The sequence below is a fragment of the Hippoglossus hippoglossus genome, chromosome 8 (genome assembly GCF_009819705.1).
Source record: "Hippoglossus hippoglossus isolate fHipHip1 chromosome 8, fHipHip1.pri, whole genome shotgun sequence".
In the NCBI taxonomy this organism is placed as follows: domain Eukaryota; kingdom Metazoa; phylum Chordata; class Actinopteri; order Pleuronectiformes; family Pleuronectidae; genus Hippoglossus; species Hippoglossus hippoglossus.
This window is the reverse complement of record NC_047158.1, coordinates 21,828,713-21,854,808: the sequence shown is the minus strand read 5'-3', so window position 1 is coordinate 21,854,808 and position 26,096 is coordinate 21,828,713. Positions and strand designations below refer to the sequence as shown.

At 46.4% G+C, this 26,096-nt stretch overlaps 1 protein-coding gene and 1 long non-coding RNA gene across 14 annotated transcripts in view; one reads left to right on the top strand and one right to left on the bottom strand.

The window, feature by feature from the left end:
* Positions 1 to 25,779, top strand: part of caskin1 (CASK interacting protein 1) — a 73,192-nt gene extending 47,413 nt beyond the window's left edge. The window contains exons 4-26 of one of the 13 annotated variants that reach the window (XM_034593310.1): positions 1,000 to 1,097; positions 1,212 to 1,357; positions 2,210 to 2,305; positions 2,486 to 2,616; positions 4,346 to 4,454; positions 5,074 to 5,182; positions 5,266 to 5,378; positions 6,435 to 6,552; positions 9,196 to 9,441; positions 13,302 to 13,406; positions 14,185 to 14,303; positions 15,301 to 15,382; positions 15,834 to 15,946; positions 17,564 to 17,674; positions 19,237 to 19,338; positions 19,870 to 20,008; positions 20,369 to 20,512; positions 20,603 to 21,081; positions 21,112 to 21,825; positions 21,929 to 22,243; positions 22,574 to 23,243; positions 23,427 to 23,934; positions 24,392 to 25,779. In XM_034593310.1, the coding sequence (XP_034449201.1) occupies positions 1,000 to 1,097; positions 1,212 to 1,357; positions 2,210 to 2,305; positions 2,486 to 2,616; positions 4,346 to 4,454; positions 5,074 to 5,182; positions 5,266 to 5,378; positions 6,435 to 6,552; positions 9,196 to 9,441; positions 13,302 to 13,406; positions 14,185 to 14,303; positions 15,301 to 15,382; positions 15,834 to 15,946; positions 17,564 to 17,674; positions 19,237 to 19,338; positions 19,870 to 20,008; positions 20,369 to 20,512; positions 20,603 to 21,081; positions 21,112 to 21,825; positions 21,929 to 22,243; positions 22,574 to 23,243; positions 23,427 to 23,934; positions 24,392 to 24,488 (4,864 nt within the window). In that variant the 3' untranslated portion in view covers positions 24,489 to 25,779. Of the gene's footprint in view, positions 1 to 999; positions 1,098 to 1,211; positions 1,358 to 2,209; positions 2,306 to 2,485; positions 2,617 to 4,345; positions 4,455 to 5,073; positions 5,183 to 5,265; positions 5,379 to 6,434; positions 6,553 to 9,195; positions 9,442 to 13,301; positions 13,407 to 14,184; positions 14,304 to 15,300; positions 15,383 to 15,833; positions 15,947 to 17,563; positions 17,675 to 19,236; positions 19,339 to 19,869; positions 20,009 to 20,368; positions 20,513 to 20,602; positions 21,826 to 21,928; positions 22,244 to 22,573; positions 23,244 to 23,426; positions 23,935 to 24,391 lie in introns of all 13 variants that reach the window. The other 12 variants (XM_034593304.1, XM_034593307.1, XM_034593306.1 and 9 more) reach the window with 12 other exon arrangements.
* LOC117766371 lies at positions 35 to 26,096 on the bottom strand. Its single transcript, XR_004614700.1, has 3 exons — positions 25,959 to 26,096; positions 17,176 to 17,179; positions 35 to 48 (listed from the first exon to the last, which is right to left on the bottom strand). It is a non-coding gene; the product is annotated as an uncharacterized LOC117766371 (long non-coding RNA).

Sequence of the window (26,096 nt, the reverse complement as noted above, 5' to 3'; positions counted from 1 at the left end):
TCCCTGTTTCCTCTTCCTGTGAATCCTGGACATATTTTTAAAAAAATGCTTCCGATCAAATGTGATTTGTGGTGACAAGCGGAAAAAACCCCACACTGGACCTTCAGGAAATCAGTATCACGGTGTGTGTGGTCGGATTCTCTACACACACACACACACACACACACGTGCTCAACACAAAACTGAAACTGATATTTCAGACCCGTGGTGGCTCACAAGTAAAACATTATATAAACTTTATTTTACAGTACGTAACAAGCTGTGCTTTATATCAAACTGCAAATAATGTCTTTAAATAGACAGGAAACAAACTCAGCTCTGCTCTAATACGATGTAACCAAGGAAACTTCCAAACGAGAGGAGCCGGGGATCGAACTACCGACCCTCTGCTTGGCGGACGACCCGCTCCACCTCCCGAGCCACAGACGCCCACAAGCAATCTGTAGTGAATGAACCAGAGCAGGTCACTGTGGGATACTGCACTGTTTAGTATGCTGCTCCACACACACACACACACACACACACACACACACACACACACACACACACACACACACACACACACACACACACACACACACACACACACAGTTTCCTTTACATAATATAACTCTTTTCATCTCCCATCAGCCCACGTTGTCGCCTGCTCTTTTCCAGTAGATCCACATCAGACGTTTGGTCTTAATCCTTCTGCTTCTAAATCTGTTCGTCATGTTAAGCTTTAACATGACGAACATGACATTACCACATGACACGCGTGTGTGTGTGCGTGTGCGTGTGTGTGGTCTAGTTTTTACACGATTGTTTAGTCTAAACCTGCCGTGAGTCTGGAGGCCTCCCATTTAAGAGAAGATGGTGAATAAGTGAATTCACAAATGTAACCACAACGTGTGTGTGTGTGTGTTTGTGTGTCTGTGTCTGTGTCTGTGTCTGTGTGTGTGTCTGTGTGTGTGTGTGTGTGTGTCTGTGTCTGTGTGTGTCTGTGTGTGTGTACTCCAGGTTTTCTCCGCTGCATCATGCGGCCCTCAATGGGAACCTGGAGCTCATCTCTCTGCTGCTGGAGTCTCAGGCTGCTGTCGACATCAGAGACCAGAAAGGTGAGAGGGTAACACCCCCCTCCCATGCACCCCCAACACACACACACACACACAGGTTTAAACACAGATAAAGTGTGTGTGTGTGTGTGTGTGTGTGTGTGTGTGTCTGTGCAGGTATGCGGCCTCTGCATTACGCAGCCTGGCAGGGGAAGGCGGAGCCCATGAAGATGCTGCTGAAATCTGGTTCGTCCGTCAACGGCCAATCGGATGAAGGACAGATCCCTCTGCACCTGTCAGCGCAGCACGGCCACTACGACGTGGTGAGTGACAGCGACAGAGCGACACGTGCCACTCACAGGTTCAGATCATCATCTGAGCTGTGTCATCGTGTTGTTTCCAGCTGCAGCTGAAAGTCTCAACTCCCACTGCAGCTTCACCAGAGAGACAACAACACAGCAGAGTCACCACAGCAGTGAACTGAACCCAGGGGGGGGGGGGGGGGGGGGGGGAGGCTCACAGGCTCAACGCTGAAGAAGCTTCCACCAGATTAAATAACTATGTGTTAAACTGGGGCTTAACTTCTAATCCACACTGTTCAGCTGCAGATTAATACAAAATGACAGTGAAACCGACTGCAGACTACAAAATGAATCATTTAACGCAGAGCAAGGCGACGACCCAGCAAACAATATTTGAGGTTTTCTACCCGAGACGAAGGAATCTCATTAAGAGTCTTCTTCTCATTTGTTCCATTTTTAATGTGCATTAAAAAAAAACTAAAAGCACAACGAGTCTTTGAGGACGTTAAGCTTTTCCTTGATTTCACAGTCGTGCGTTTCCACAGGGGGAAATTCTCTTCAACTCAGAAACGACACAATTTAATGTGAACATGTAAACTCAGTGAATCTCTGTAAACAGACTCTCTGAGGAAATGTACCAGCAAATATAAAAAGCATGCACGTTTTTTTAGACGCAAAGCAGAACAGTTTATTAATAGAAGTATATTAGCATGCACCTGCTGATGCATTTGTTTGCTCAGCTCTTTTGATTTTCAACAGAACCCGACATAAAGATGTTGTCTGATCAAGTGTGTGCATGAAGACGTGTCGTGACCCTCTGGACAGGTTTTGTCCCGGGTATGTTTTAATATCCTTGTCTTTCTGTGTCTCCAGTCTGAGATGCTGCTGCAGCACCAGTCCAACCCCTGCATCGTGGACAATGCAGGGAAAACCCCTCTGGACCTGGCCTGCGAGTTCGGCCGAGTCGGGGTAAGAACCTTTACTTTAATGCTTCATTCAAAACAACCTCCGTCTATGCAAGTGCTGTAGGTTCGAATCAGAGATAATCTGTGTGTCTGTGTGTGTGTGTGTGTGTGTGTGTGTGTGTGTGTGTGTGTGTGTGTGTGTGTGTGTGTGTGTGTGTGTGTGTGTGTGTGTGTGTGTGTGTAGGTGGTCCAGTTGTTGCTCTCCAGTAACATGTGTGCTGCTTTGCTGGAGCCCAAAAAAGGAGACACCACCGACCCCAACGGGACGTCTCCTCTCCACTTGGCCGCCAAGAACGGACACATAGACATTATCAGGTAGGCACACACACACACAGACACACACACACACAGACACACACTCCTGAGCTTGCTGATAAAACACATGTGTAACACAACAGGGCCAATACACTGAAGGAATAATGGAACAAATGCGCCGCAGCGTCACTCACACGCTCCTCAATCCATTCAGGAGACAGCTGACGTGACTGGAAACGCTGCGTCCCACTCGCCCCGTCACGCTAAATGTCAAGTCTTTGTAATCTCCTCTCAGAGGACACTCGTTTCTTTCCAGACGGTTTTGGAAAATAACCTCACAGCTAATTGACAGTTGTTGTCGTGGTGATGTCAGCATCCAGCACAAAGCTCTGGGATGAAGGATCAACAGAGAACGGTGCGTCACAGAAGCAAACACACAACACACAACACACAACACACAACACACGGGACATTTCCACTCCTGTGTGTGTGTGTTTTCAGTCATGAACTCTAGAAAATGTCCAGACTTTCTCCAGAGTTTTCAAATATGACGAACACAGCAGAAGATTTTCCGGTCGGACACGTTCAGCTGAGGGGTTTTTTACTACAGACCCTCCAACTGACGTCAGGAGATTATCCGGAGTTCAGTGTCTGTGTGAAAGCAGCTTGAGTGTGTTGGTCACACACAGACAGAGACAGAGACAGAGAGAGACGCTGAGACTCTGAGACGCTGAGACGCTGAGACTCTGAGACTCTGAGACGCTGAGACTCTGAGACTCCGAGACTCCGAGACTCTGAGACTCTGACAGACGAGAGACAACTGTAACCAAGGGAAGATAAGACAGCGAGCCTGAAGTCGACAGAGCGGAGTGTTCCCCTCCAGAGGTGACAGTGATAAATGATGCTCATTAGTGTTCTGGAACACTCACACTCACATAGACACACAACCACTGACACACACTGACACCAACCAGAACACGTGATATTCTATATTCATTGTATCATGAAAAAACACAAACAATTAACGTCCCGGTGGTGTTTTTGCAGCATTTTGCGACATTGACATACGACGACGCAGGATCTGTAAACACGAGGGCAAAATAATGAGTCGATCTTTGCTTTTAGAAAATTACACTTTACAATTACACTGTGGCGTCGTGCATCAAACTATTTAAGGTTCCATCCATCATCGGTTTCTGTTCATCTGGGCTCCGGTCGCGGAGGAAGCCGGTGAAGTGGGGTACAGCCCAGAAGTCCCTCTGCTCAGCCAGCAGCTCTTTGTACAGAGGGACACGTGTTCGCCTCTTGGTTTCCTGACGGTCCAGGATGAGTCCTGACGAAGCCAAACCTCAGAGACGGAGCTCGCTGCCTCTCTGGGCCCATCGGCGCTGTAGAGGCTGTTTTGTACTCGCTCCCAGATGAAGCCTGGAAGCAATTTGATTGCGGAGGTTCTCGTCAAATGTGCGTTAATCCCCAAAAATGCACTATTTATTCCAGTTTGAGTGACGTTTGCCAAACTCCTCAGGAAATGACACATTTCATTGAAGAGTGAAACTGTATTTTGAAAACTGACTTCTCCAGAGTTGGAACAGACCGACCCAGAGTCACAGACAGGATGCAGACGTCTGAAACGACTGCTTCGTAGGTTCAGGTTTCTGTGTCTTCATCTGTGTTTCCTCTGACACGTCTCACCCTCTCCTCCCCTCCTGCTCTCTGCTTCATCTCCCATCACACCTCCACCTCCACCCCCCCTCCCTCCCTGACTCACCCTCCTCTCCCCTCGCACCAGACTGCTGATCCAGGCAGGTATCGACATCAACAGACAGACCAAAGCTGGCACCGCTCTGCATGAAGCTGCTCTCTGCGGCAAGACCGATGCCGTGAGACTCCTGCTGGACGTAAGTGTAACTGAGCTGATGAACCACATGACACTGATACAGTTCACTTAAAGGCCAAGTCCCATCTAACGGAGAATATCCAGCATGATGCATTTAACCAGCAGCAGTATTCTCAGACAGGGTTGCTTGGGAAACATTAAATGTTGTCCCAGAGACGATGTGAATAATCTGGTGTTGACGTGTTCTGGGTCGTATGAAAGCAAGCGAGACGACATGCTTTAATGACTGAGTGTGTTCTAGCATGAGAAACTAACTTTGTCATTCAGATCCCGGGTCTGTTAAAGGTTACGAGTCTTTGCCCTGAAGCGTCTTCAGGCTGAACTCAGACCACATTGAGGCGACTCGCCTGAAAATAAAAAATACGGGGAGGTTGTAATTAGAGGAAGAGCTGCAGGGAACGAGCGAGCACAGATTATTCTCTGTTGACGCCCTGAGGTGTTTAATTAGTACGAGCGGACTCTGATTTATGAGGAGCTGGATAGAGAGTTTTCTTTGTATTAATAGTTCCAAGAAATATTTGTTTTTGGTACTAACGTAAATTGACAATTACCAGTAACAGGTCAGAAATTTAAACCCTTGTCTCAAAATAATAATAATAATACTAATTTCTCCTCCACAGAGCGGTATCAATGCCACAGTGAGGAACACGTACAGCCAGACTGCGCTGGATATCGTTTACCAGTTCAGTGCCACGCAAGCCAGCAGAGAGATCAAGCAACTGCTAAGAGGTTGGACGGATGGATGGATGATGGAAGGATGGATGGATGGATGGATGAATGGATGGATAGATAATATTAAAGGTATAATTCAGTGTCTCTCTGTCCCTCAGATGCGTCAGCGGCTCTTCAAGTTCGAGCTCTGAAAGATTACTGCAACAACTACGACCTGACCAGCCTGAATATCAAAGCAGGAGATGTTATTACGGTAACACACACACACACACACACACACACACACACACACACACACACACACACACACACACACACACACACACACACACACACACAGATTATCTCTGATTCGAACCTACAGCACTTGCATAGACGGAGGTTGTTTTGAATGAAGCATTAAAGAAAAGGTTCTTACCCCGACTCGGCACACACACACACACACACACACACACACACACTGGCAATTCTCAACATCAAAAACAAAATACAAAACAGTAGTTTTCTTGGTAGTTATTCCTTTGTCTTGTTGAGCGTTAAGATCAGAGGATTCAATTCAATTCAGTTTTATTTATAAGCGTCAAATCATAATATATATTATCTTTGGGCACTTAACAGAAAAGGTCAAGACCTTGAACCTTAAAAGGTTGTTGCACCTTGTTAAACCCCATGAGGCAGATTGTGATTTATGAATATGAGCCATAGAAATTAATCTTAATAAGTCAGTCCAGGCTTTGAGAGGTTGTGATATTGATAAGCCGTCACAGGTAGATATGACTTTATATCACATGCAGGTCACTTGCGGAAAATGTTTGAACCTCCTGGAGAAAAGCACGGCCCCTCGTCCTGTAAGTACTCGTTCCCGTCTCTAGGAGGAGCTACAGGCTGCGTTCACATCAACTCAAACATGAGTCAGTGGGACTCGGTCCAGTTTGTGTCGTGGTTCAGATCCGCTGATCGATGTTCTGAAGTGTCGCTGCTTGTGTTCTCCCTCTGTCTCTGCTGGGAGTAAATATGTTTTACAGCTGTGGTATTCTGTCGTCCAGCCTGAATCATCTCTGCAGCCTCTGGATGATTATCACAGTAATACAGATGTTTACAGATGCCAAGGTTCCCTCCCTCAGCGCCTGAACTAATCATTTCCCTGTTCTTCTCTCGGCCTTAGTTTTACAATTCTGTTTTTACTTCGCTTAAAAATAATATTAAACCAGTAAACTCAGTTTGGGACATAATATTTTTACATACACAAGAGTATTTATACATGAAATAGTTTATTTAAATGTAAAGATTAAACTCCTGCTCCTGACAGGTTCTGGAGCAGCACCCCGATGGACGCTGGAAAGGCTGTATCCATGACAACCGCACAGGAAATGATCGGGTGGGCTACTTCCCGTCCACCATGGTGGAAGTCATCAGCAAACGCACAGGTGTGTGTACCCTCCGATGTGTGTGTGTGTGTGTGTGTGTGTGTGTTTGTGTGTGTGTGAGTGAGTGTGTGTGAGAGTTTAAAATGTCTTCATGGGGAACACACGACACATATTTGGATAAAACACAGAAGAGGAATCGAACCAGAGAGGTTCAGTGGAGAGAAGATGTTTGAGTCGGGGACCAAGCAGCTGCTGTACCTGCAGTAGTGGAGACGTAATCACAGCCTCATGATCGTGAACCATCTCAACTTCACCTCCACCACAATATTAACTTTTCTACACCTGAACCTCAGTGAAAGCAAAAAGCTTTGAGCAGTTTGATGAACGTGTGAATTTACCTGTTAAGTGATGACAACACAGACAAAATGATGAGGTTTCACTTCTCAGAGCAGCAGCTTCTTACTTCTTTACTTTTATCTATTAAAAAGGGAAAGTTTACATTAATTGATTCGGACTCTAAGATACATTTTCATGTTGATGTTAAAAAGAGAACAGACAAACAAAGAGACAGACAACAGACAACAAACTTACATTTATATAAAATATAAATATATATATAAATCTAATCCTCTTTGGTTTTAATAATCACATTTCAGAATCATGTAGCCGCTGTAGCTTGAACAGGCTCTGAACCACTGGTGTAAACACAGTGAGGAGAAAACCCTTCTTATACATTAGCTGTGTCTCAGTTCAGCGGCTGCGTCCTTCAGAGGACACGTCCACAAAGTCCGTCTCCTCCTTCGGCCGCGTAGATCCGCTCATCCCGCTCGTATCGCTGTTGCCTAGCAACAGAGATGGAGCTGGACACGATGAGAAAGTTTGAATGCCCCTTGTTTAGTGTTTTTTAAACATGTGAACCATCAACTGTTCGGTTGAGTCAGAGCTTGATTCTCAGACGTCTCAACAAAACGATTACCTCTTTGAAAAAACGTTTTTTCGGTGAAGAGCAATGAATTCTGGGATATGTTTGGCCGGAAAGGATCCAACAGTTGGAGGCTTCGTTTCTCAGGGATGAAAAGAGGCATTAGTAGGAGCTTTCAAAAGGAAGCAGACCAATGCAGCCGCTGAATTGAGACACACCTTATACATGTATATATATATACATGTAACCTTTGAACCTTTAAACCAAGCAGGTAATAAAGTAAAAGATCGACAGAGATACAAATAAATCTGTGTTTCATAACTTAACGGGCGAGAAGAGCAGCTCAACCTCCATCCTCCATCTTAGAGCAACACAATGAGCCGTTCATGTCTCTGTTGAGACGTGAGCAGGGAGGACATGAACATGCATCATCACCGCTACACAGAGCCTCACATGTTCCTAACTGGTGTGTGTGTGTGTGTGTGTGTGTGTGTGTAGATCTGGTTGTTCTGACCGTCCATCTGTCTGTCTCTCTGTAGACATCTGTCTGCTGGTCTCAGTCCGTCTCTCTCTGTAACTGTCCGCTTCACAAAACTCTCATTATCTGTCCTCACGTCCGTCCTCGCCATTACTCTCTCGACGCTGTGTTTGATCCGTTCACCTGCTCCGCGGCTGCATCGTCCCAACGTCCAGAGCCTCGTCGAAGAGAAGCAGAAACAGCCTCAGTGATGAATCTGTGAACATCAGCTGTTCTAGTGCGAGGTTTCCTCTACTCAGCTGCTTTTCATCCATTTTTTATTATTGTTCTCTCCCATCGTTCCTCCTCGGCCTGTCTTTGTGCAGCAGTTAAACTGAAGCTCGTTCTGCAGCCGTCATCACAGTCAGAGCAGGAAACCACCGGGAGTCTTTTCATTTGACTCCAGCACGTAAACTACGATGAGTCATCACACGAGTTAGTGACTAGAACTGTTTGAAGGTAAAAAGAGAAAGAACAAACAAGCACACACTAAATAAAGATGGACGACGCGTCTCCGCCTCCGCCCACGTTCCAGGACTGAAGACGCCATGTCCCATCCACTAACATGGAGAAGGCAAGGTTTATGACCTATACTGCAGCCAGTCACCAGGTGGCATTGGCTTCACTATTATGATTAATTTATTCAACTTTTATCTCTCGTAGAATTATGACTTTATTCACGTTATATTACAACTTAATTCTCGTACAGTTCCTCAAGCTTCTGTAACTCGAATAAATCTCCTGCTCAGCATTTATTTCATCTGTCTTTTCAGAAAATATGAAACGTGTTCTTGACGTTATTAAACAACAGTTGGCGATAGCACTTCAATGAATGTGTAATTCATCCATTTGACCACATTTTGACACTTTATAAAACACAGAAAATATATTATATGAGTTTGCTGGAAGTTTTAAACACCTGTTTTACATCCAAACATATAAAAGCTCAGCTAATGTTCATCAGGTTCTTCGGTTTCACCGTCCATCTCATTAACGACGGCCATGTTTGTTCGTCGTCTCCTTCTCGTCCTCTAACGTTCTTCACCACCTTTGATTCCTTTGTTTAATTTTGTGACTTCAGCCTTTGTTTTTAATTTTGTGTTTTCCCCCTTTTCTTCCGTGTAACTCTGTGTTCTGTTGTGTGTTTGTTCGTGGCGCTGGTTCACTGTCGGCTGGCTGTGTGTGTGTGTGTGTGTGTGTGTGTGTGTGTGTGTGTGTGTGTGTGTGTGTGTGTGGGTGTGTCGTCACGGTGGCTGTTATCTAGGTTTGGCCAGCACAGTCATTTGCACTCAACAGTTTCAAAAGATACCGCTGGTTCCCCCGGCGACGGTTGCCCCTGCCAACGCGGTAGTCAACGGCAACGACACCACGTTCCATCAGATCCATATCCTGCCTCCACCGCCTCCTCCTCCACCACATTCCCATCAGCCACTGCTTCCACTTTTTACTTCCTTTGGCTATAGCAGGTCGCCCGTGACAACCCCACAGGGAGACACACCCACTGCCCCAGGTACACGCCCCCTTTTCATTATTATTATTATTATTATTATTATTATTATTATTATTATTATTAAAACTTCAAGGGATGCTTTCCGCTGGAGTTTCTTTAATTACGTCTCCGCGAGGATAAAAAAAATCTATTGGTCACGTCAGATTCTAATTGGTGTTGTAAATGTCGGAGGCATCCATTAAAGTTTTATTGTTATGGATCATTATTTATGTGATTTATGTGTTGCTCATACTGTTTAACTTTTGTTTTTCTGTTGTTGCTGTTGTCATCTTCATAAACGAGAGCCAGGGGCAGATTTCAGATCAGATTCTAACGTCTTTAGGCCACTTGTTAGTTTTAGCATCATTTTCTTAGCTGATCAGATACAACAGAGAAATGTGTTTTTATATTTGACACATGCAGTCACACAGCACAGGTCCAGAAAAACTTTCAAAGGTCAAACTTTTTTTGTCGTTGACATTTAATACGCTAACACTTATCTTCTGTAATTACTTCTCCACATATTAGTTCTGATTCTTAGCCGTGGAGTTTTTACTACCATGTTAATCAGCTTATAGGAGAAGAGAAGAGTATTATATATATATTATAGTATTGTATTATAGGGCCATTAAAAATATATCTGAGATGTCAAGAATAAAGTAAAAGTTTTACATGAATAAAGTTGTAATATCACAAATATAAAGTCATGATTTTACAAGAAAAAAGTTCCATTTGGACTTTGAGGAAATGTTTGGTCGACTGTGACATTATCGTTGTTCACATCTGTGTCACGTTGTCTCAATAAATAATGAGATTTGTTCCAGATTTACATCCAGAAGGAAACTCCAGATAGTTCTGGTTCTCCTCCCTCATGTTATGAAAGATTTTCTCTTTTAATTACGACTCGCAATATTATGAATTTATCTTCCTAACATCTCAACATTATTCTTGACATCTCTGAATTTGTTTCTTCGATAGAGCCCAGATATGTCGTAGAGAACCGTGTTGTAGGAGGAAGCTTCTCAGTTGATAAAGTAACGTTGTGAAGTTCATTAGGGAAACAAAGATTTCAGGATGTGAACGGGGGGGGGGGGGGGGGGGGGGGGGGTTTAAAGAACAGGTTTCAGGATTTTACCCCAAAACCTCATTTCACCTGAGTTGAGTTGTGCTTCAATTATTCGTCTTTATTTTTTATCCCTTCCTTCCTTCCTTCGTTCCTTCCTTCCTTCCTTCCATCCTTCGTTCCTTCGTTCCTTTGTTCCTTCTTTCCTTCATTCCTCCGTTCCTTCCTTCGTTCCTTCCTTCGTTCCTTCCTTCGTTCCTTCCTTCGTTCCTTCGTTCCTTCTTTCCTTCGTTCCTTCGTTCCTTCTTTCCTTCATTCCTTCGTTCCTTCCTTCGTTCCTTCCTTCGTTCCTTCCTTCGTTCCTTCCTTCATTCCTCCGTTCCTTCCTTCGTTCCTTCCTTCGTTTCTTCGTTCCTTCCATCCTTCGTTCCTTCGTTCCTTCCTTCCTTCCTTCCTTCGTTCCTTCCTTCCTTCCTCTTTGTTCCTTCTCGTCATTGCTCCTCGGACGACCCTCCTCGTTTCCTACACAAACCCAACACACAACTTTCCCACCAGACAGTGTTTTCTGTTCTGTCCTTGTCCCGCGTGTTATTGTCATGTCTGATCATTTTAATGCCACTTCACCACCGTGCACTTTTACCTTCAGTGTGTGAGAGTGTGTGTGTGTGTGTGTACGTGTCTTTCTATGGTTGTTGGGACATTTCTTCAGATGTGTGGTTTCAGAGTGAGGTTGACGTGAGGGTCGGGTTGAGCAGACATCCAGCTGTGAGGGTTACAGTTAGGGTAAGGGGCTAGGGAACGCTTTATGTCAATGAATGTCCTCACAGCAATAGAAAGACAAAGATGTGAATTGGTTAAGGTTAGGGTTGTGTGTGTCTGTGTGTGTGTCTGTGTGTGTGCGGTTCTGGTGAAGGGCGGGAATAACTGAATAAAACTTTGTGCTTATAAAAGGTGAAAATGTCTGTAACTATCATGAGTTTGCTGAGACAAAGAGTTTCTGACATGAACGGGTGATATTTTCTGCAACGCTTCTGTGACGTCAGAATATTCTCATTAGAAAATACATTCTGAAATCATGCATTTACATTATCAGGTGTCAAATCTCAAGCTTAATTATGTAAAAGACACAAACATGTTGTGAGGAAATGTCACCCTGAGTGTTTCGCAGGTAAGGTCCTGAACTCTGAACCCTGGGAACCTTCACTCGAGGCCATTTCGCCTCCTCCAGGAGAGTCAAACTCATTTTCCTGCCTCACAGTTCGTCTGGAAACACAAATGTTGCAGAAGGAAAATATAACGAATTGAGTTCTTTGATTTAAGTCGAAATCAAAGGAGGTTAAAACAAAGGGTTCACCTGGAGGGACGCAAAATGGCCACAAGAAGGCGCTGTGAAACAAATGGAGTATTTTTTATATATATATATATATGTGTGTGTTTCTCCAGAGCTCTGTGGGTCACTCCTATAAACCATTTATATACCCTCGTTAAGGTTATAATGGTTTATGACTCTCTCCAAATGCACTACAGCAGCTCCATTCAAGGCTTGACATATATAATCACACACTAACGGATGCATTATATATGTATGTGTATGTACATTATAGTATTTATGTGTATATACACAGATATTCATGTTATGGATTTATTTATGTACTATGAGTATATAAATGTTTTCATATATCTATACACAGTATATGCTGTATTTTTTCTGTGTGTGTGTGTGCGTGTGTGTGTGTGCGTGTGTGTGTGTGTGTGTGTGAGAGTATGAAAGTGTGTGTGAGTATGAATCTCCTTTAAAAGGCGTCTCCTCCTCCGTCAGCTCCTCCTCCGTCAGCTCCTCCTCCGTCAGCTCCTCCTCCGTCAGCTCCTCCTCTCTCGGCCCCTTTGTGTTTTTGATCAAACTTACTTTACCCTCGACTTCCTAAAACTGCCACGTGACAGGAAATGAGGCCGATTACAAAGTTTGTCCAAAACAATAAGTTTCAGTCGGAGCATCTCGTCCATGATTCTTCAAAATGTTCCCGTCGCTTCCGTTGGTGACAGATTTCTAAATGGAGGCCGCTGTAAACAACACCCCACAAACACATCATGTACTGAATCTAAATGTAACCGTCGAGGCATCGGAGACAGATTTATGGATATGTGATGTAGAACATTAATGCTGCAATAATCAATATATTTATGTGAAGAATGGATCAAATGGAGAATCATCACTGGGATGTAACCCTCAGCTCTACTGAGCTTTGGCCTCTTTTAGCTTCTTTTTGGATTTCAGTCCCTGTCGCTTTAGGGTTTTGGTTCAGAGTGAGATCATTAACCTCGTCGCCAGCAGGAGATGTGTAATAATATATACACTTCTCATCCTTTGAGCCAATCCCAGCTGACATTGGGCGAGAGGCGGGGGTGCACTCGTAGTCGTACAGAGACAAACAACCAACCACGGCCGATTTAGAGTCTCCAGTTAAACTGATGCATGTCTGACTGGGGGAGGAAGTCGCAGAAAACCCACGCAAACACAGGGAGACCCCGGCCGAACTGGGATTCGAACCCACACAGTAATGATCACGAATGGCAGCAGCTCGGCGTCAATATAAGACTCAATTTCACCAGGAGACAGAGACGCTGGTTTTGCACTGTGTCTCCTGGACGTGCGAATAAGCAGCTGCACACCAACACATTGTCATTTAGCTCAAGAAGATGATGATATGTTTCTGTTAAGTTTTTCCGTTGCCCCGAAGTGGGTTTTGCCAAACGACAGTTCTGCTTCCTGGGCCGGTTTAGGGTCGCTAGTGGCTAACACTGGTGTTCTGTGTTGAAGGTTGTCGCGGTTCAGAGGCAAGTCCTCACAGCTCTCCTACCTCGTCCGGCGGGCCCCATGGAGGCTCCAATGAAGAGATCTGGGTACTGCGCAAGCCAGTGGCAGGTAACGAAGCCGCGCTGCGCTGAGCCCTCAACTCCTGACTCCTTAAATCTCCGAGCAGGGGTCAAACAGTATCTGACATCCGCTCCAAAACTTTCTGACTGGCTCCACCTTTCACGGGTCTGCGGCACCTCAGCATCAGAATCCATCCGTCTCTCTGTGATGATGTGTGAAGGCTTTCAGATACTCTTTGACCTTTGACCTGCTCCTGGCAGTCCCATGCTTATCCCTCCATCTGAACTCAGCTCAACTCAGAGGCCTCAGTGTGTAGGACTGCAGCCATCTGCATTGGTCGACAGTCTGTGTGTGTGTGTGTGTGTGTAACTGGACGTATGGAGAGAGAGTGTGTGTCTGTGTGTGTGTGTGTCTGTTAAAGTAAAAGTTGTGTCTTGGTTACGCCTCTTCTGTTTGTCCTCCAGTCGTCCGACAGTCTGTCCATCGAGTTCATCAACACATGCTGCCCAGTGCATTTCAGTGGAGAGTCACACATGTTACCACGTTGCTTTGGATGTTAGCTAAACCACTGTGTGTGTGTGTGTGTGTGTGTGTGTGTGTGTGTGTGTGTGTGTGTGTGTGTGTGTGTGTGTGTGCGTGTGCGTGTGTGTGTGCGTGCATCCATTCATCTGTTGCACGTGTGCATTTGTAAACACAAAACCAATACATACTGTTTGGGCGGTTGCATGCGTGTGTGAATGCATGTTTGTATGTTATGGGTGTTATCTGTGTGTGTGTGTGTGTGTGCGTGCGTGCGTGTGTGTGTTTGTGTGTGTGTGTGTTGCAGGTGGCGACCGCAGCAGTGTGGGCAGCTCTGGCAGTGTCACGAGTGTGAGGTCATCAGGCAGCGGTCAGAGCGCCGGCAGCACCTCACACATCCTCCACCCACAGGCTGAAGGGGTTAAGGTATAACACACAAACACACACACACACAAACACACACATATCTATGTATACACAACCCCAGAGCCGTGATGTTGTTAGTCTGAAGCTTCTGTTTGACATGTTCCACCTGGATCCTGTTAAGAAACTGCAGGAGAAGCAGTTTTTAAAAAAAGACTAAAACATCCACGCAGCAGAATCAGAGCTCAGTGCAGCTCAGTGTGTCTCCGAGCATCTGTCTTCTCTGTCTCTTCTTTCACTCCTCATCACGTGAGTCTCATTTCTATCGCAGCGCTCACACACGAAGCTTCAGAACATGAACGTGAAACATCAAGTCGGCGTCACGTTGTTTAGCTACACATCATAAATCGACCTCATTTTTCCGTGTTTCTGAAAGCAAACTCAAAAAGCACCAGACCAATTCCTTTCCCCACGAGGGAACTTTCTTACGTAAGGACATCGATGTTCTCTGGGAGCGACTGCAGCTGATTAATTGTGAATATATGAACAGGTGTTTGGAGTTTCCTGCAGACCGAAGACTAAATAATAAATGAAGCTATATCGTGATTTACTGGAGATTGAAACAGCCTTAAAGGCAAATCATTTAGTGCTCATTTGTGATGTGTCGTGTTAAAGTCAAACAAGGTCAATAATACATTTCTTCTGAAATAAATAAAAACGTAGGATCAAATTTAAACACCCCGGAGTGCAGCTTATGCTTAGTAAAATTATTTTACAGTTTAGTTATGAAGTTCAGTTACTTTATGTTTCTTTAGTTAACTCCTCTTTACCACGGTGTCCAAGACGTCTCACTCAAGTGCACAAACAGAATAATACAAATGAAAAAGCTGCCACACAAAGATACTTTCAGGTGTTTGGAAACAGGGCTCGAATCGAATTCTTTACATTTTCAGTTTCTCCAGGATACGTCCATATATCATAGTGTTAGTGTGTTTACAGGTTGTTTCACTGCCCCCCCGGTTGTCCCACGTGTGTTAATAGAGTTTGTGTGTCTCTGCAGCTTCTCGCCACGGTCTTGTCCCAGTCGGCCAAAGCTAAGGAGCATCTCCTGGAGCAGTCCAAGTCCGTGGACCAACCTGCAGGTAGGACGGCGTCATGGCGACCAAACTTTAGCAGGAGAGGAAGGATGAAAACCAGTGAGAGAACTGGGTTAGAAAAACAAGAGTCACGAGTTTAAAGATGTCCTCATATACCACACACACACACACACACACACACACACACACACACACACACACACACACACACACACACACACACACACACACACACACACACACACACACACACACACACACAGATCCTGGCTGCTTTAACAGACAGATGGCCGAGGCAGGGCCTGTAGGAGGGATTGTAGACGGGTGTGATTGGTTGAGAAGATGTATTATATCTTGGAGAGTGAGAATTTGATTGGTCGCTTGTCAAAGCAGTGGATGAAACTGACCAGAGACCAGTTCATCGATGGCTGAACTCATCTGTTGATCGACGCTTCACTGGTCACATCTTGAAACGGGCCAATCGTATTTCTCCCGGCAGGTTCTGCCAGCTCCTCCCGGACATCGAGCCAATCGGGGTGTCCGCTCCACGAAGCGCCGCCTTATGACGCCACGGCAACCAGGAAGGGGGAGGTGCCAGTCGAGGGGAAGGTAGGACAGTCCAAAGAAATCCCACAGATTCAGTCCTCAAACAACCAGTGGGGAGAAACTCACCAGCATGAAAGTCACGACTCTGTAACTGCAGCGTGATGACAATGTAGCTCCTTAGTCACTGAAACAGCGACGCTCTCCCACTTGTACGTGCACACACAGACACACACTCACACACCAAGATGTCCCAGTGGTTTCTCTCGCAACTGGCCTCGTCCGTGCTGCGAGTGTTCGGATGCAGCCACGATACGGTGAGTGTGAGCGTAGAGGATCCTCGTCTGTGAACGAGGAATCTTCTGTGTGTGTGTCTGTGTGTGTGTGTGTGTGTGTGTGTGTGTGTGTGTGTGTGTGTGTGTGTGTGTGTGTGTGTGTGTGTGTGTATGTTTGTGCGAGAGAATCCTGTCCTTCTTCTCGTTTATCTACGACCTGCTATCCATCATTATTCACTCCTTTTAGTTGCAGCTTTTCTTCTTCCATTGCAGAGTTTTTCTTCATTTGCTGAAATAAATATTCTCAGATTCAAACGTTGCTCGATGCACCTCAGGCAACTCAGCGTGTGTGTGTGTGTGTGTGTGTGTGTGTGTGTGTGTGTGTGTGTGTGTGTGTGTGTGTGTGTGTGTGTGTGTGTGTTGGCTGGCAGGTGCCCAGCAGTAAACATAGCATGTGTGTAGTTGGCAAATCGGAGCTCACACCATGTACAGTAATCTGTCTTTTACTGTAGCGTGTGTGTTTTAAATGTGCGGAGACATTTATGTCTCGTTGTGTAAATTCAAGAAGCATTTTTAAATAGCAGGTGGTTGTTGTTTGGCTGTAGTTTTGTGTGAATCGCTTGCGCTTGCGTGTGTGTGTGTGTGTGTGTCATGTAAGCCATGTTCTCATGGCCATCTGTTAGCTACAGTCGTGGTTCCTCAGCTTCCTAATATTCCTGTCGACAGGCTAAAGAGGACGAAAGAGGAGACGGAGCATCCATCAGCTTTTAGCGACAATGTGTCAGAAGGAGAAATGAGGAGAAAGATAGAAGATAGAAGGAGAATGAAAAGAATAAAAGCGTCAGGAGGAATGTGGGAGTCATGTCGAGGTTTTACCAGCTTCAGCATTTAGAGCAAAACATTACAGCAACTATCAACTGTTCTAATCATACTAAGCACATGTGAAACGTCTGCTCACGGATTTCTCTTCTGTTCTTGAACCTTTTTATGCAACAAGTTTGTCAAAATTCCAAATGAAACTGTCCTTGTATCTTATGGGAACAGCACCAACAGCAAACGGAACCAAAAACAAGGGCGGGGCCATTTCATTTGTCAACACTACACCGGATATTCTATTGGTCGGGGAATTTGACAGAATTTGACATCCAAGAGCAGATGAGAACAGATGTTTCACCTGCGCGAGGAGAAGAGCTGAAGCAGGAGCGCAGGTTATCTAAGGACAAGCAGAGGATAGTTGAGTGCAAGCACAGGGTTTTGAGCGAGAGCAAACTTAACGTGAACTGACTGACTAAATGCCCAAAGCAGCTAATGCTAGTTACTACAACTGATAGTCCGACCCTGTTCGGCCCTGTTGAGGAAGCAGACACGGAGCCAGTGACCGCATCCCCCCCTGTCTTCTCTCCCGTAGAGCTCAGAGGCCGTTGTCCAATGGCTGAGCGACTTTCAGCTGCAGGTCTACGCTCCGAACTTCGTGGGCGCTGGGTATGACTTGCCCACCATTAGCCGAATGACCCCAGAGGTAAGGCAACTGAACCCTGACCCCCTGAACCTCAGAGAGGTCGCAGCCACCTCCAAGGACCCCAATGGAAAGATTTGGATTTGTGCTGTCCTCGATGTTTTCAGGATGCATGTGAAATAAGCACGATTAAACCACTCAGACAAACTCCCTCAGCTGTTCTGTCCCTGCCTCCTGCCCCGATTGAGCCTGGTGTTCACCCGCTGACCCCTTGTTCCCTTGAACCTGTCGTCACTGCACCGGCAGTCGAACGAAACCTGATCAAGATCAACACATTTAAAAGCATGAGAGCTGTTGTTAAAGTAGTTTGACATTTTGGAAATCTAAAACTAATATGAAGCTCAGCCCAACACAAAGAACAGCTGTTTTAATTCTTGCTGGCGGGAGCTTGATCTCTAATTGACAGTGTCATCTAACTCTTCACCAGGATCCAGAACTGGGTCTTTTCCAAATCCTCAATCTGATGTTTCAAAGCCCAATAAAAAAACATGCTTCCAAAGTGAAATCCATGTAAAGTCAATTGAGGTTTTCAGGTATAAACTTGATGTGTTCAGTTGAGTCTCTCACTGGCCTCAAGATATATTATGATATTTACAAAATGAGTGACAGTGGATAATAGTTGAGCATTTGGATATTAGCTCTAAAATATGAATATATATCAAATATAAGTTGCTTTAAATAAGCAAACTGTCACGAGAAGATAAATAAAGTTATATATATATATAAACTTTGAGCTGCCAGTGTGCAAATAAATAAATAAATAAATAAAAGAAATAAATGCAACTACATTTACGACAGATGTAAAAATGAATCCCTGCACCCTGTGACCCCCCCCCCCCCCTCACCTTCTACACTGCTGCCCTCCGAGGGACGAGAGCGACTCCACCACACTCACCTACTAACAAATAATTTATAGCCTTTATAAATTATTTATCTGGTTGTAGTTGTGCATGATGAAGAGTTCAGGGCTGAGCTGACCTGAAAAAAGCTTTGTTATTGGATAATAAAATCCTCGTCCCTCCCACTGTGTGTGTGTGTGTGTGTGTGTCACATCTGTATCTTATCTATGAGTACTGCAGCTGTGTGTGTTTGTGTGTGTGTAACAGGTGTTGAATGTTTATAGCGTCTTGTTCTTGTGTGTCCACCACAGCTACAAACTGAATTACACCAACAAAACTAAACAGAAATCGTCAGGAAGATGCAGTTCTCTAGTCGATTAAAGTTCTGATGTCGTACGATGTCTCATTCTCTTAGTTTGTTTATTCACGACAGAAAACAAGCGAGTTGAATTGAGACGACATCGTGGAGAATTGATTTCTTCTTCTTCCTTTTTCGCTGAAACATTTTTCCTTTGCTTCCTTCGCTTTTCTGCTACATTTACATTTCTGCTCAGAAGCTTCCATTAGACGTCACTGGTTTCTCTGTGTTCAGGGGTTTTCTCTGTGTGTTTGTGTGTTGATGAATGAGTGAGAGACACATGTGCTGGAGTGTTGGAGACACTTTGCTCCTCATGTCACTTCTGTACCTGCTGCTCTTCTCATGTGTGTGTGTCTATGTGTGTTTAGGATCTGACTGCGATTGGAATAACCAAACCAGGTCACAGGAAGAAAATGACCTCAGAGATAAACAAGCTGAGCATCACAGAGTGGCTTCCTGATCAGAAACCTGTGAGTAAAACACAACACATACACACACACATACACTCTAATGACCAGAGACGTTCACCTGGTATAGTGAAGCACTCATTAGTTTATATCGTACACTGTGAATAAAGAATAACGACGCATGACGAGTTTGAATGTAGCAGTTGGTGAAGAAGTAGTTAGTTCGTACTTGTCTTGTTATAAAAGATAAAGGACAACCGAGCGTAGACTGTGAATAAAGATGGACGACGCGTCTTCACTTCCTCCCACTTTCCATAAACGAATCCAAAATATCCTGGATACAAACATCTTGTGCCTTTGGAGCAGGAATGTGTGCAGTGGTGATCGGTATCAAGGTCTCACTGGTTTATGACCTATACTGCAGCCAGCCATTGGGGAGCAGTCATGTCGCTCATCTTTGTTTACAGTCTATGGTTTATATAATACTTCTAATATGCTAGATGTGTCCATTGGTTGTTAGTCCGATCCCTGTGTCAGTGATTGGTTTACTGTTGGCTCGTCTGGTGACCAGTCATATTTCTGGTGTTCCTATAGGCCAATCTAGGAGAGTGGCTGTCTGCCATTGGTCTAAACCAGTACCACCAGGTGTTAGTGCAGAACGGCTACGAGAACATCGACTTCATCACTGACATCACTTGGGAGGACCTGCAGGAAATAGGCGTCACCAAACTGGGTAAGTCGTACAGTTACACTGCATTTTCTACTTTGGAGTATACAGTCATCTTGATAGCTACAGGAACTCCTTCGAAGCTTTAGAATCTCATCACGACTCGACTAACAAACGATTAATTAGAAGATTATCAAACAAGTCAAAAATACAAAGGGAAAAATAGAATTCTTTGGTGTCTGTGAACTGCTAAGTAGCATTAGCTAGCTCAATATGTGAGCAGTGTCCCAACCCTCACCTACGACCAAAGGAACAAGGTCGAAATGGGTTTTCTCCGTTGGCTGAGAAGTTCAGACATCAACAATTATCTATATTCTACTTTTCTGAATTAAATAAGACCGTAACTCCGATCTGTTGATGCTAAAGGCCACCAGAAGAAGCTGATGCTGGCGGTGAAGCGACTGGCGGAGATGCAGCGCGGATCAGAAGGCCGGGGCTCCCTCCGAAAGAAGCCCACACCAATCACACAGCAGCAGGAAGTCATGTCCATCGACAGTCCGCCTCCAGAGGGTAAGCAACAGACGATAGTTTGATTATGATCAACTTTTAAATGAGATCTAAACTTCTGTATCAATGAGATCATCCTCTCCGTCTCTTTAGAGCTCATGTCTCCAAAGATGAGCACCTTCCAGGACAGCGAGTTGAGCACCGAGCTGCAGAGTGCGATGACGCAGCCAGGTCAGGAGGTCAAAGCTCAACGGACACGCAGCGTCAGTAAAGACCATGATGAGGTGACGGCAGGAGGTGGGGGAGGAGGTACTGGCCCGCCTAAGAAGGAGGCACGGACTATGAGGCAGCAGAGTAGCCAGGGAAGCACCTCCTCCCACAGGGGCAGCGTCTCCTCTCAAGGCAAACACCGCCACTCCCACTCCCACTCCCAGCCGGCCCCTCCCTACACGCCGCCTCACACTCCTACCAAGTCTAGAACCTCATCGTCCTCCTCCACTTCCTCCGTCCAGAGCACAGCTTCCTCGCAGTCCAAAACCAAACCTCAGTACATCCATGGAGAGAGACCTCATTCGCCGCGCTCACACCCCCCTCAATCTCCGACCCACCGTGGCGCTCCAGGTCCTCAGCCTCAGCAGCAGCAGCAGCAGCAGCAGCAGCAGCAGCAGCAACCTGCAGTCCAGCCACCGCACCAGGCACAACCTCAACCTCAACCTCAACCTCACCCGCAGACGCAGGGGATGGAGGTCAGGGAGATCCAACAACCACAGGTCCCTCTCCTCTGCCTCCCACCAGAGGCTGAGCTGGCTGAGGGAGAAGGAGCAGAACCCTCGGCGCTCCAGAAGAAACGTGCTCACAGTCTCAACCGATACGCCGTGTCAGATGGCGAGTGTGATGACCGGGCAGGACGAGGAGGAGGTGAAGGAGAAGCGGAGGTAATTGTAAGTCAGAGCTCAAAGGTCATCAGAGCGGAAGGAGTTAAATATGCCACAGTGACCCCCCGCGTCAGTCGCAGCCACTCCGTCCGCAACCAGGACAAGAACGGCAACCGCAACCACACGCAGACCTTGGCTCTGCGTCAGAAGAAGAAAGGCCCACCCCCGCCCCCGCCCAAGCGCTCCAGCTCAGCCATCTCCAGCTCCAACTCCAACCTGTCAGATGCCAACGCACAGCCGCCCACACTCACCACGACAGGGGGGATGCTGGATGTGCCTTACCACCAACAGCGGCGAGCCAGCGATCTTGGGGTGTCTGTGGAACCCAGTGCTGTGGAGACGAACAGCATGGGCAGTGTGAGGAGCATCGCTGCCATGTTGGAAATGTCTTCTATAGGGGGAGGAGCCAAAGGCATGGCGATACAGAAGAATTTCCTGCAGGTATTTAAAAACACTTTGTTGTCTCGTTGTTGGTGAACATGTAATGTCAAGTATACATGTTTCTTTATGTTGTTGATTCATGGTGTGGTTGTGTGTTAATCAGGTGGGAAAAACGACACGTGACACCATTGGTCTGGACGGCGAAGTGGTGAATCGGCGGCGGACCATCAGTGGCCCCGTCACCGAGTTGGTGGCGGCTGCCAGGCGCAACCAGCCGACTCCCTCCGCTCTTCCATGTCCCGCCTTACAACCTGAACCTGAAACCTCCGCTCCCACTGTAAATTCGTCCTCACCACACCCTCCGTCCTCCCCCCATCCGAGTTCTGGAGGCAGCGGCAGCTCGTCAGAGAATCTGCCATTTGCAGAGGAGGGAAGTCTCACTATTCGCCGCCAGGGTCGAGGAGAAGGAGAAGGACAGGTAGCTATCTATATATATATGTTGTCAAATCTATCTATCTATCGTTCTACCTATCTATCGTTCTATCGTTCTATCTATCTATCTATCTATCTATCTATCTATCTATCTATCTATCTATCTATCTATCTATCTATCTATCTATCTATCTATCTATCTTTCTGTCTGTTTATCCGTCAATCTAATGTGATTTAATGTAACGTGCTAAATAACGTGATCTAATGTGCTACATGTAACGTTGTGTTAGTATTATCGATGTTTTCCATTTATCAATGTTTTTGAGTATTTGTGCAAAAATCACCCCTTGCCACGAATGTATGAATTTTCCGTTAGTGTGTATTTTGTGTTTGTCTGCAGGGCGACGGCGAGGGAAGTCCCCAGGGAGACGGTGGCTACGCCCAGGAGGACATCGCCGGCGTTGAGGCCACGGCAACCTTTAAGCGACGAGCGCGCGGCACCAAGCCCCACCCCAACGGCTCCGACTTCACCCTCCAGGAGTCGTCCACCGTCAAACGGAGACCCAAGAGCCGCGACAAGGAGCCCGAAGGCTACGCAGAGCTGGCTGCCGCTAATGGAGAGCCTGTGGAAACTGGGTCGCCGAACACCTCGCAGCCAGTACCTTACCAGAACGGCACTGCCACCATGAAACGCCGCCCGGTTCCCGGTGGCCAGGATGCTGGAGTGACGGAGCAACCCCAACCCCATCCTCAACCTCTACCCAACCATCAACCTCAACCTCAACCCCATCATCAACCCCAACCTCAACCTCAACCCAACCATCAACCCCAACCCCAACCTCAACCGCAAGTGACTGCTGCTCCTCGCAGGGACAGTGTGGATCAAGCAGCTCCAGTGGTCAACGAAGTTGTTCTGCAGAGAAAACCGAAGCCGCCAGTCTCCCCCAAGCCGGTAGTGGGGCAGATGAAGAGAGGACCACAGACGCCCCCACATCCTGCCAACAAGAGGGTCCCGCTGCCAGGCCCTGGCACACCTGGAAGCCCAGGTACTGACAGTGTATGATTGTGTGTCTGCGTCAGGTGTGGGTGAGAACACGGGGGGGGGGGGGGGGGAGTCACTCTGCAGTTACGTCCTGGAGCCAAAAAGTGCTCGGAAATAACTGCACACTGATGTTAAAACAATCATTCGGGTCTTGTAACTCTTTGTCTCTTTCTCTCTCTCTGTTTAGTGGAAGGAAAGAAGATTCCTCCACCGGTCTCGCCGAAACCATTGCCCCCGCCCACGGCGCCCAAACCGTCCAAGCTCATCCACTCCATGACCAGCCCCCCCTCCCCGAACCCATTCCCAGCCCCAGTCAAGCTGCACTCTGTGGTGACCCGGCAGAACACGTCGCCCCCGTCCTTCCCTTCCTCAAACACCCCCAGCCCTCCGAACGCCAAACCGACGAGCCCTTCTCCCCAGAGTCCCCACACGCCGCAGACCCCCACCACGCCCCAGACTCCCCAGACTCCGGCTACTCCCAGCCCCACCCCGCCGCCCGTCAAGCCCCCTCGGTCCTCCATCGGGGGTGTGTCTGTGGACAGTGGGATGGTCGGCGGTGGGGTGACGGCGCCGGCTGCTGCGACATCACCAGACTTCTGTGTGGATTCTCTGGTGCATCAGAAGCTGGAGGAGACCAGTGCGTCGCTGGCCGCGGCTCTGCGGGCGGTGGAGGATAAGATACTGCGGCAGGAGGAGTAAGTAACACACACACACACACATATACACACTACACGCTACACAAATACTATTACTGATTTTACTGAAGACATGTAGCTTTAGCATCAGCTTTTTAGCATCATATCGTGTGTGTAGGCATCAAGATTTAGTTGTTCTTATTTTGTATTTTCTTTTATTCAGTATTCACAGCGACAGGTTTCATGTCAGTTTGCTACAAATGAGAAGCAACTTTTGTTTGAAAATCATTTTAGCAGGATTATGCAAAAAACTACTTAATAAATATAAATACGGCCGATCAGCCTTAACGATGGTAGATCTGCTATTAGTGTTAACTAGATATGTACAGGCGGGCATAGCAACGGTAACTAAGGCTGCTGGTGCTTAGCAACAAACAGTGAGCAGTGTGAGATGAGAAACCCAGATCTTAAGATTGTGTGTGTGTGTGTGTGTGTGTGTGTGTGTGTGTGTGTGTAGCTCTGTGGCTGAGCAGAAGACCACAGTCAGTATCCTGGACGACATCGGCAGCATGTTCGATGACCTGGCCGACCAGCTGGACGCCATGTTGGAGTAACGACAGATACCGGTCAGCATGTCTCCATGGCAACGCTGCAGCAGGACCGACTCATGATGGCACAATGGGCGAAATGCCTCTCTCTCTCTTTCTCCCTCTCTCTCTCTCTCTGTCTCTCTCTCTCTCTTTCAATCTCTGTCTCTCTCTCCTTCTGTTCATCCGCTCTCCCCTGTCGTCCGTCCCTCGCTGCTCTGGAATAACCTCGTTCATCCTCCTCTTCCTCTCGTCTCCTGTTGCTGATGAAGAAAGCGATGGCGGAGCGCTGCAACAGGCCTGGACGTGACGTGGCAGAGAGAGAGGGCGTGCAAGAAAAATGGATGGATAGAGAGAGAGAGAGAGAGAGAGACACTAAAAGAGAGCGGTTTAAAAAAAGGACCAAAAAACGACTTATGGGGGAGAGAAAATTTAAAAAAAATGGAGAGACGAAGAAGAAAATGGCGGAGACTGCGTTTATGAACTCCGCGTGGACTCGAACAAATAAACTAAACTAATAGTGATTGAAAAACCAACTGTGTAATGAATCATAGTGTGGTATGTGTACATTCTAAGCATGGAGAGTTTATATCTACTGAAAAAGTCCTGCATTAGCACACTAATATATAATATACCGATAAATATGAATCTCTAGCTCTTTGGTTTGATGTCTTGGTTCTGTGTGGAATGGTGACCTCTGGTGTTGTGACGATGTAAATGACTTGGTGGAATTTTTTTTATCTGTGACCAAAACGGGACTATTCAGCTCCTCAAGTGTGTGTGTGTGTGTGAGTGTGTGTGTGTGCGCATGCATGTGTGTGTGTGTGTGAGCGTGTGTGTGTGTGTGAGATGGGGACCGTTTAAAAGGTGTTGAGTTTGTGGGTCGTCAGAATTTCATGATCAGAATCCCGTTTCCTGTCCTGGCTGCGTCCATCCTCATCGTCACCTTCAACACACTCACTCACACACAGAAGAAGCACAATGACCCCTGCAGCCAGCTCGCACACACACAGACACACACAGACACACACACAGGAGCCTGCACAATATAAACTCTTAACGAGAGAAGGGGAGGGCGAGAGGCGAATGCAGCGAGGCGACAGCAGGATGTCCTGGAAAGCAGATGTTACGTGTTGTAGATAAACCACTGGAAGTTTGGGGAAATGGTTTCAGGATGCAGTCGAAAGAGTTGTAGTAAAACGAGGCTGAGTCTCGGGGTCAAAGGTCAGATCAGGCTCAGTCGGTCCGAGCTCCCCCTGCACAAAACAAACACAAGCACCAGAGTCCGAGACGAGGCCGACGAGCCCAGATCCACTGGGAAAAAAGTAAACAAGGGCACAGCAACAAACTTCAGGTTCCCACATCTCAGATTCACATTATTTTTCTAAAAGTCTATCATTCCAGAATTAGTGATTCTAACACGTGAGTTAAAAATCCAAATAATTTCCAGAACTTTGTGCACAGTCATTTCAAAACATTCTTTAAGCAGGGATGCACGATAGCAGTTTGTGTCTTTTCCACAAAATATTCAATTATCCTGTTAAGAATTGGAATTAAAGCATCGTAGCCCTCGTTAGAAAAATCTGAATCCGTTAGATTCTTCAGGCTTCATAGATAAGTAACATCTGGAAATGT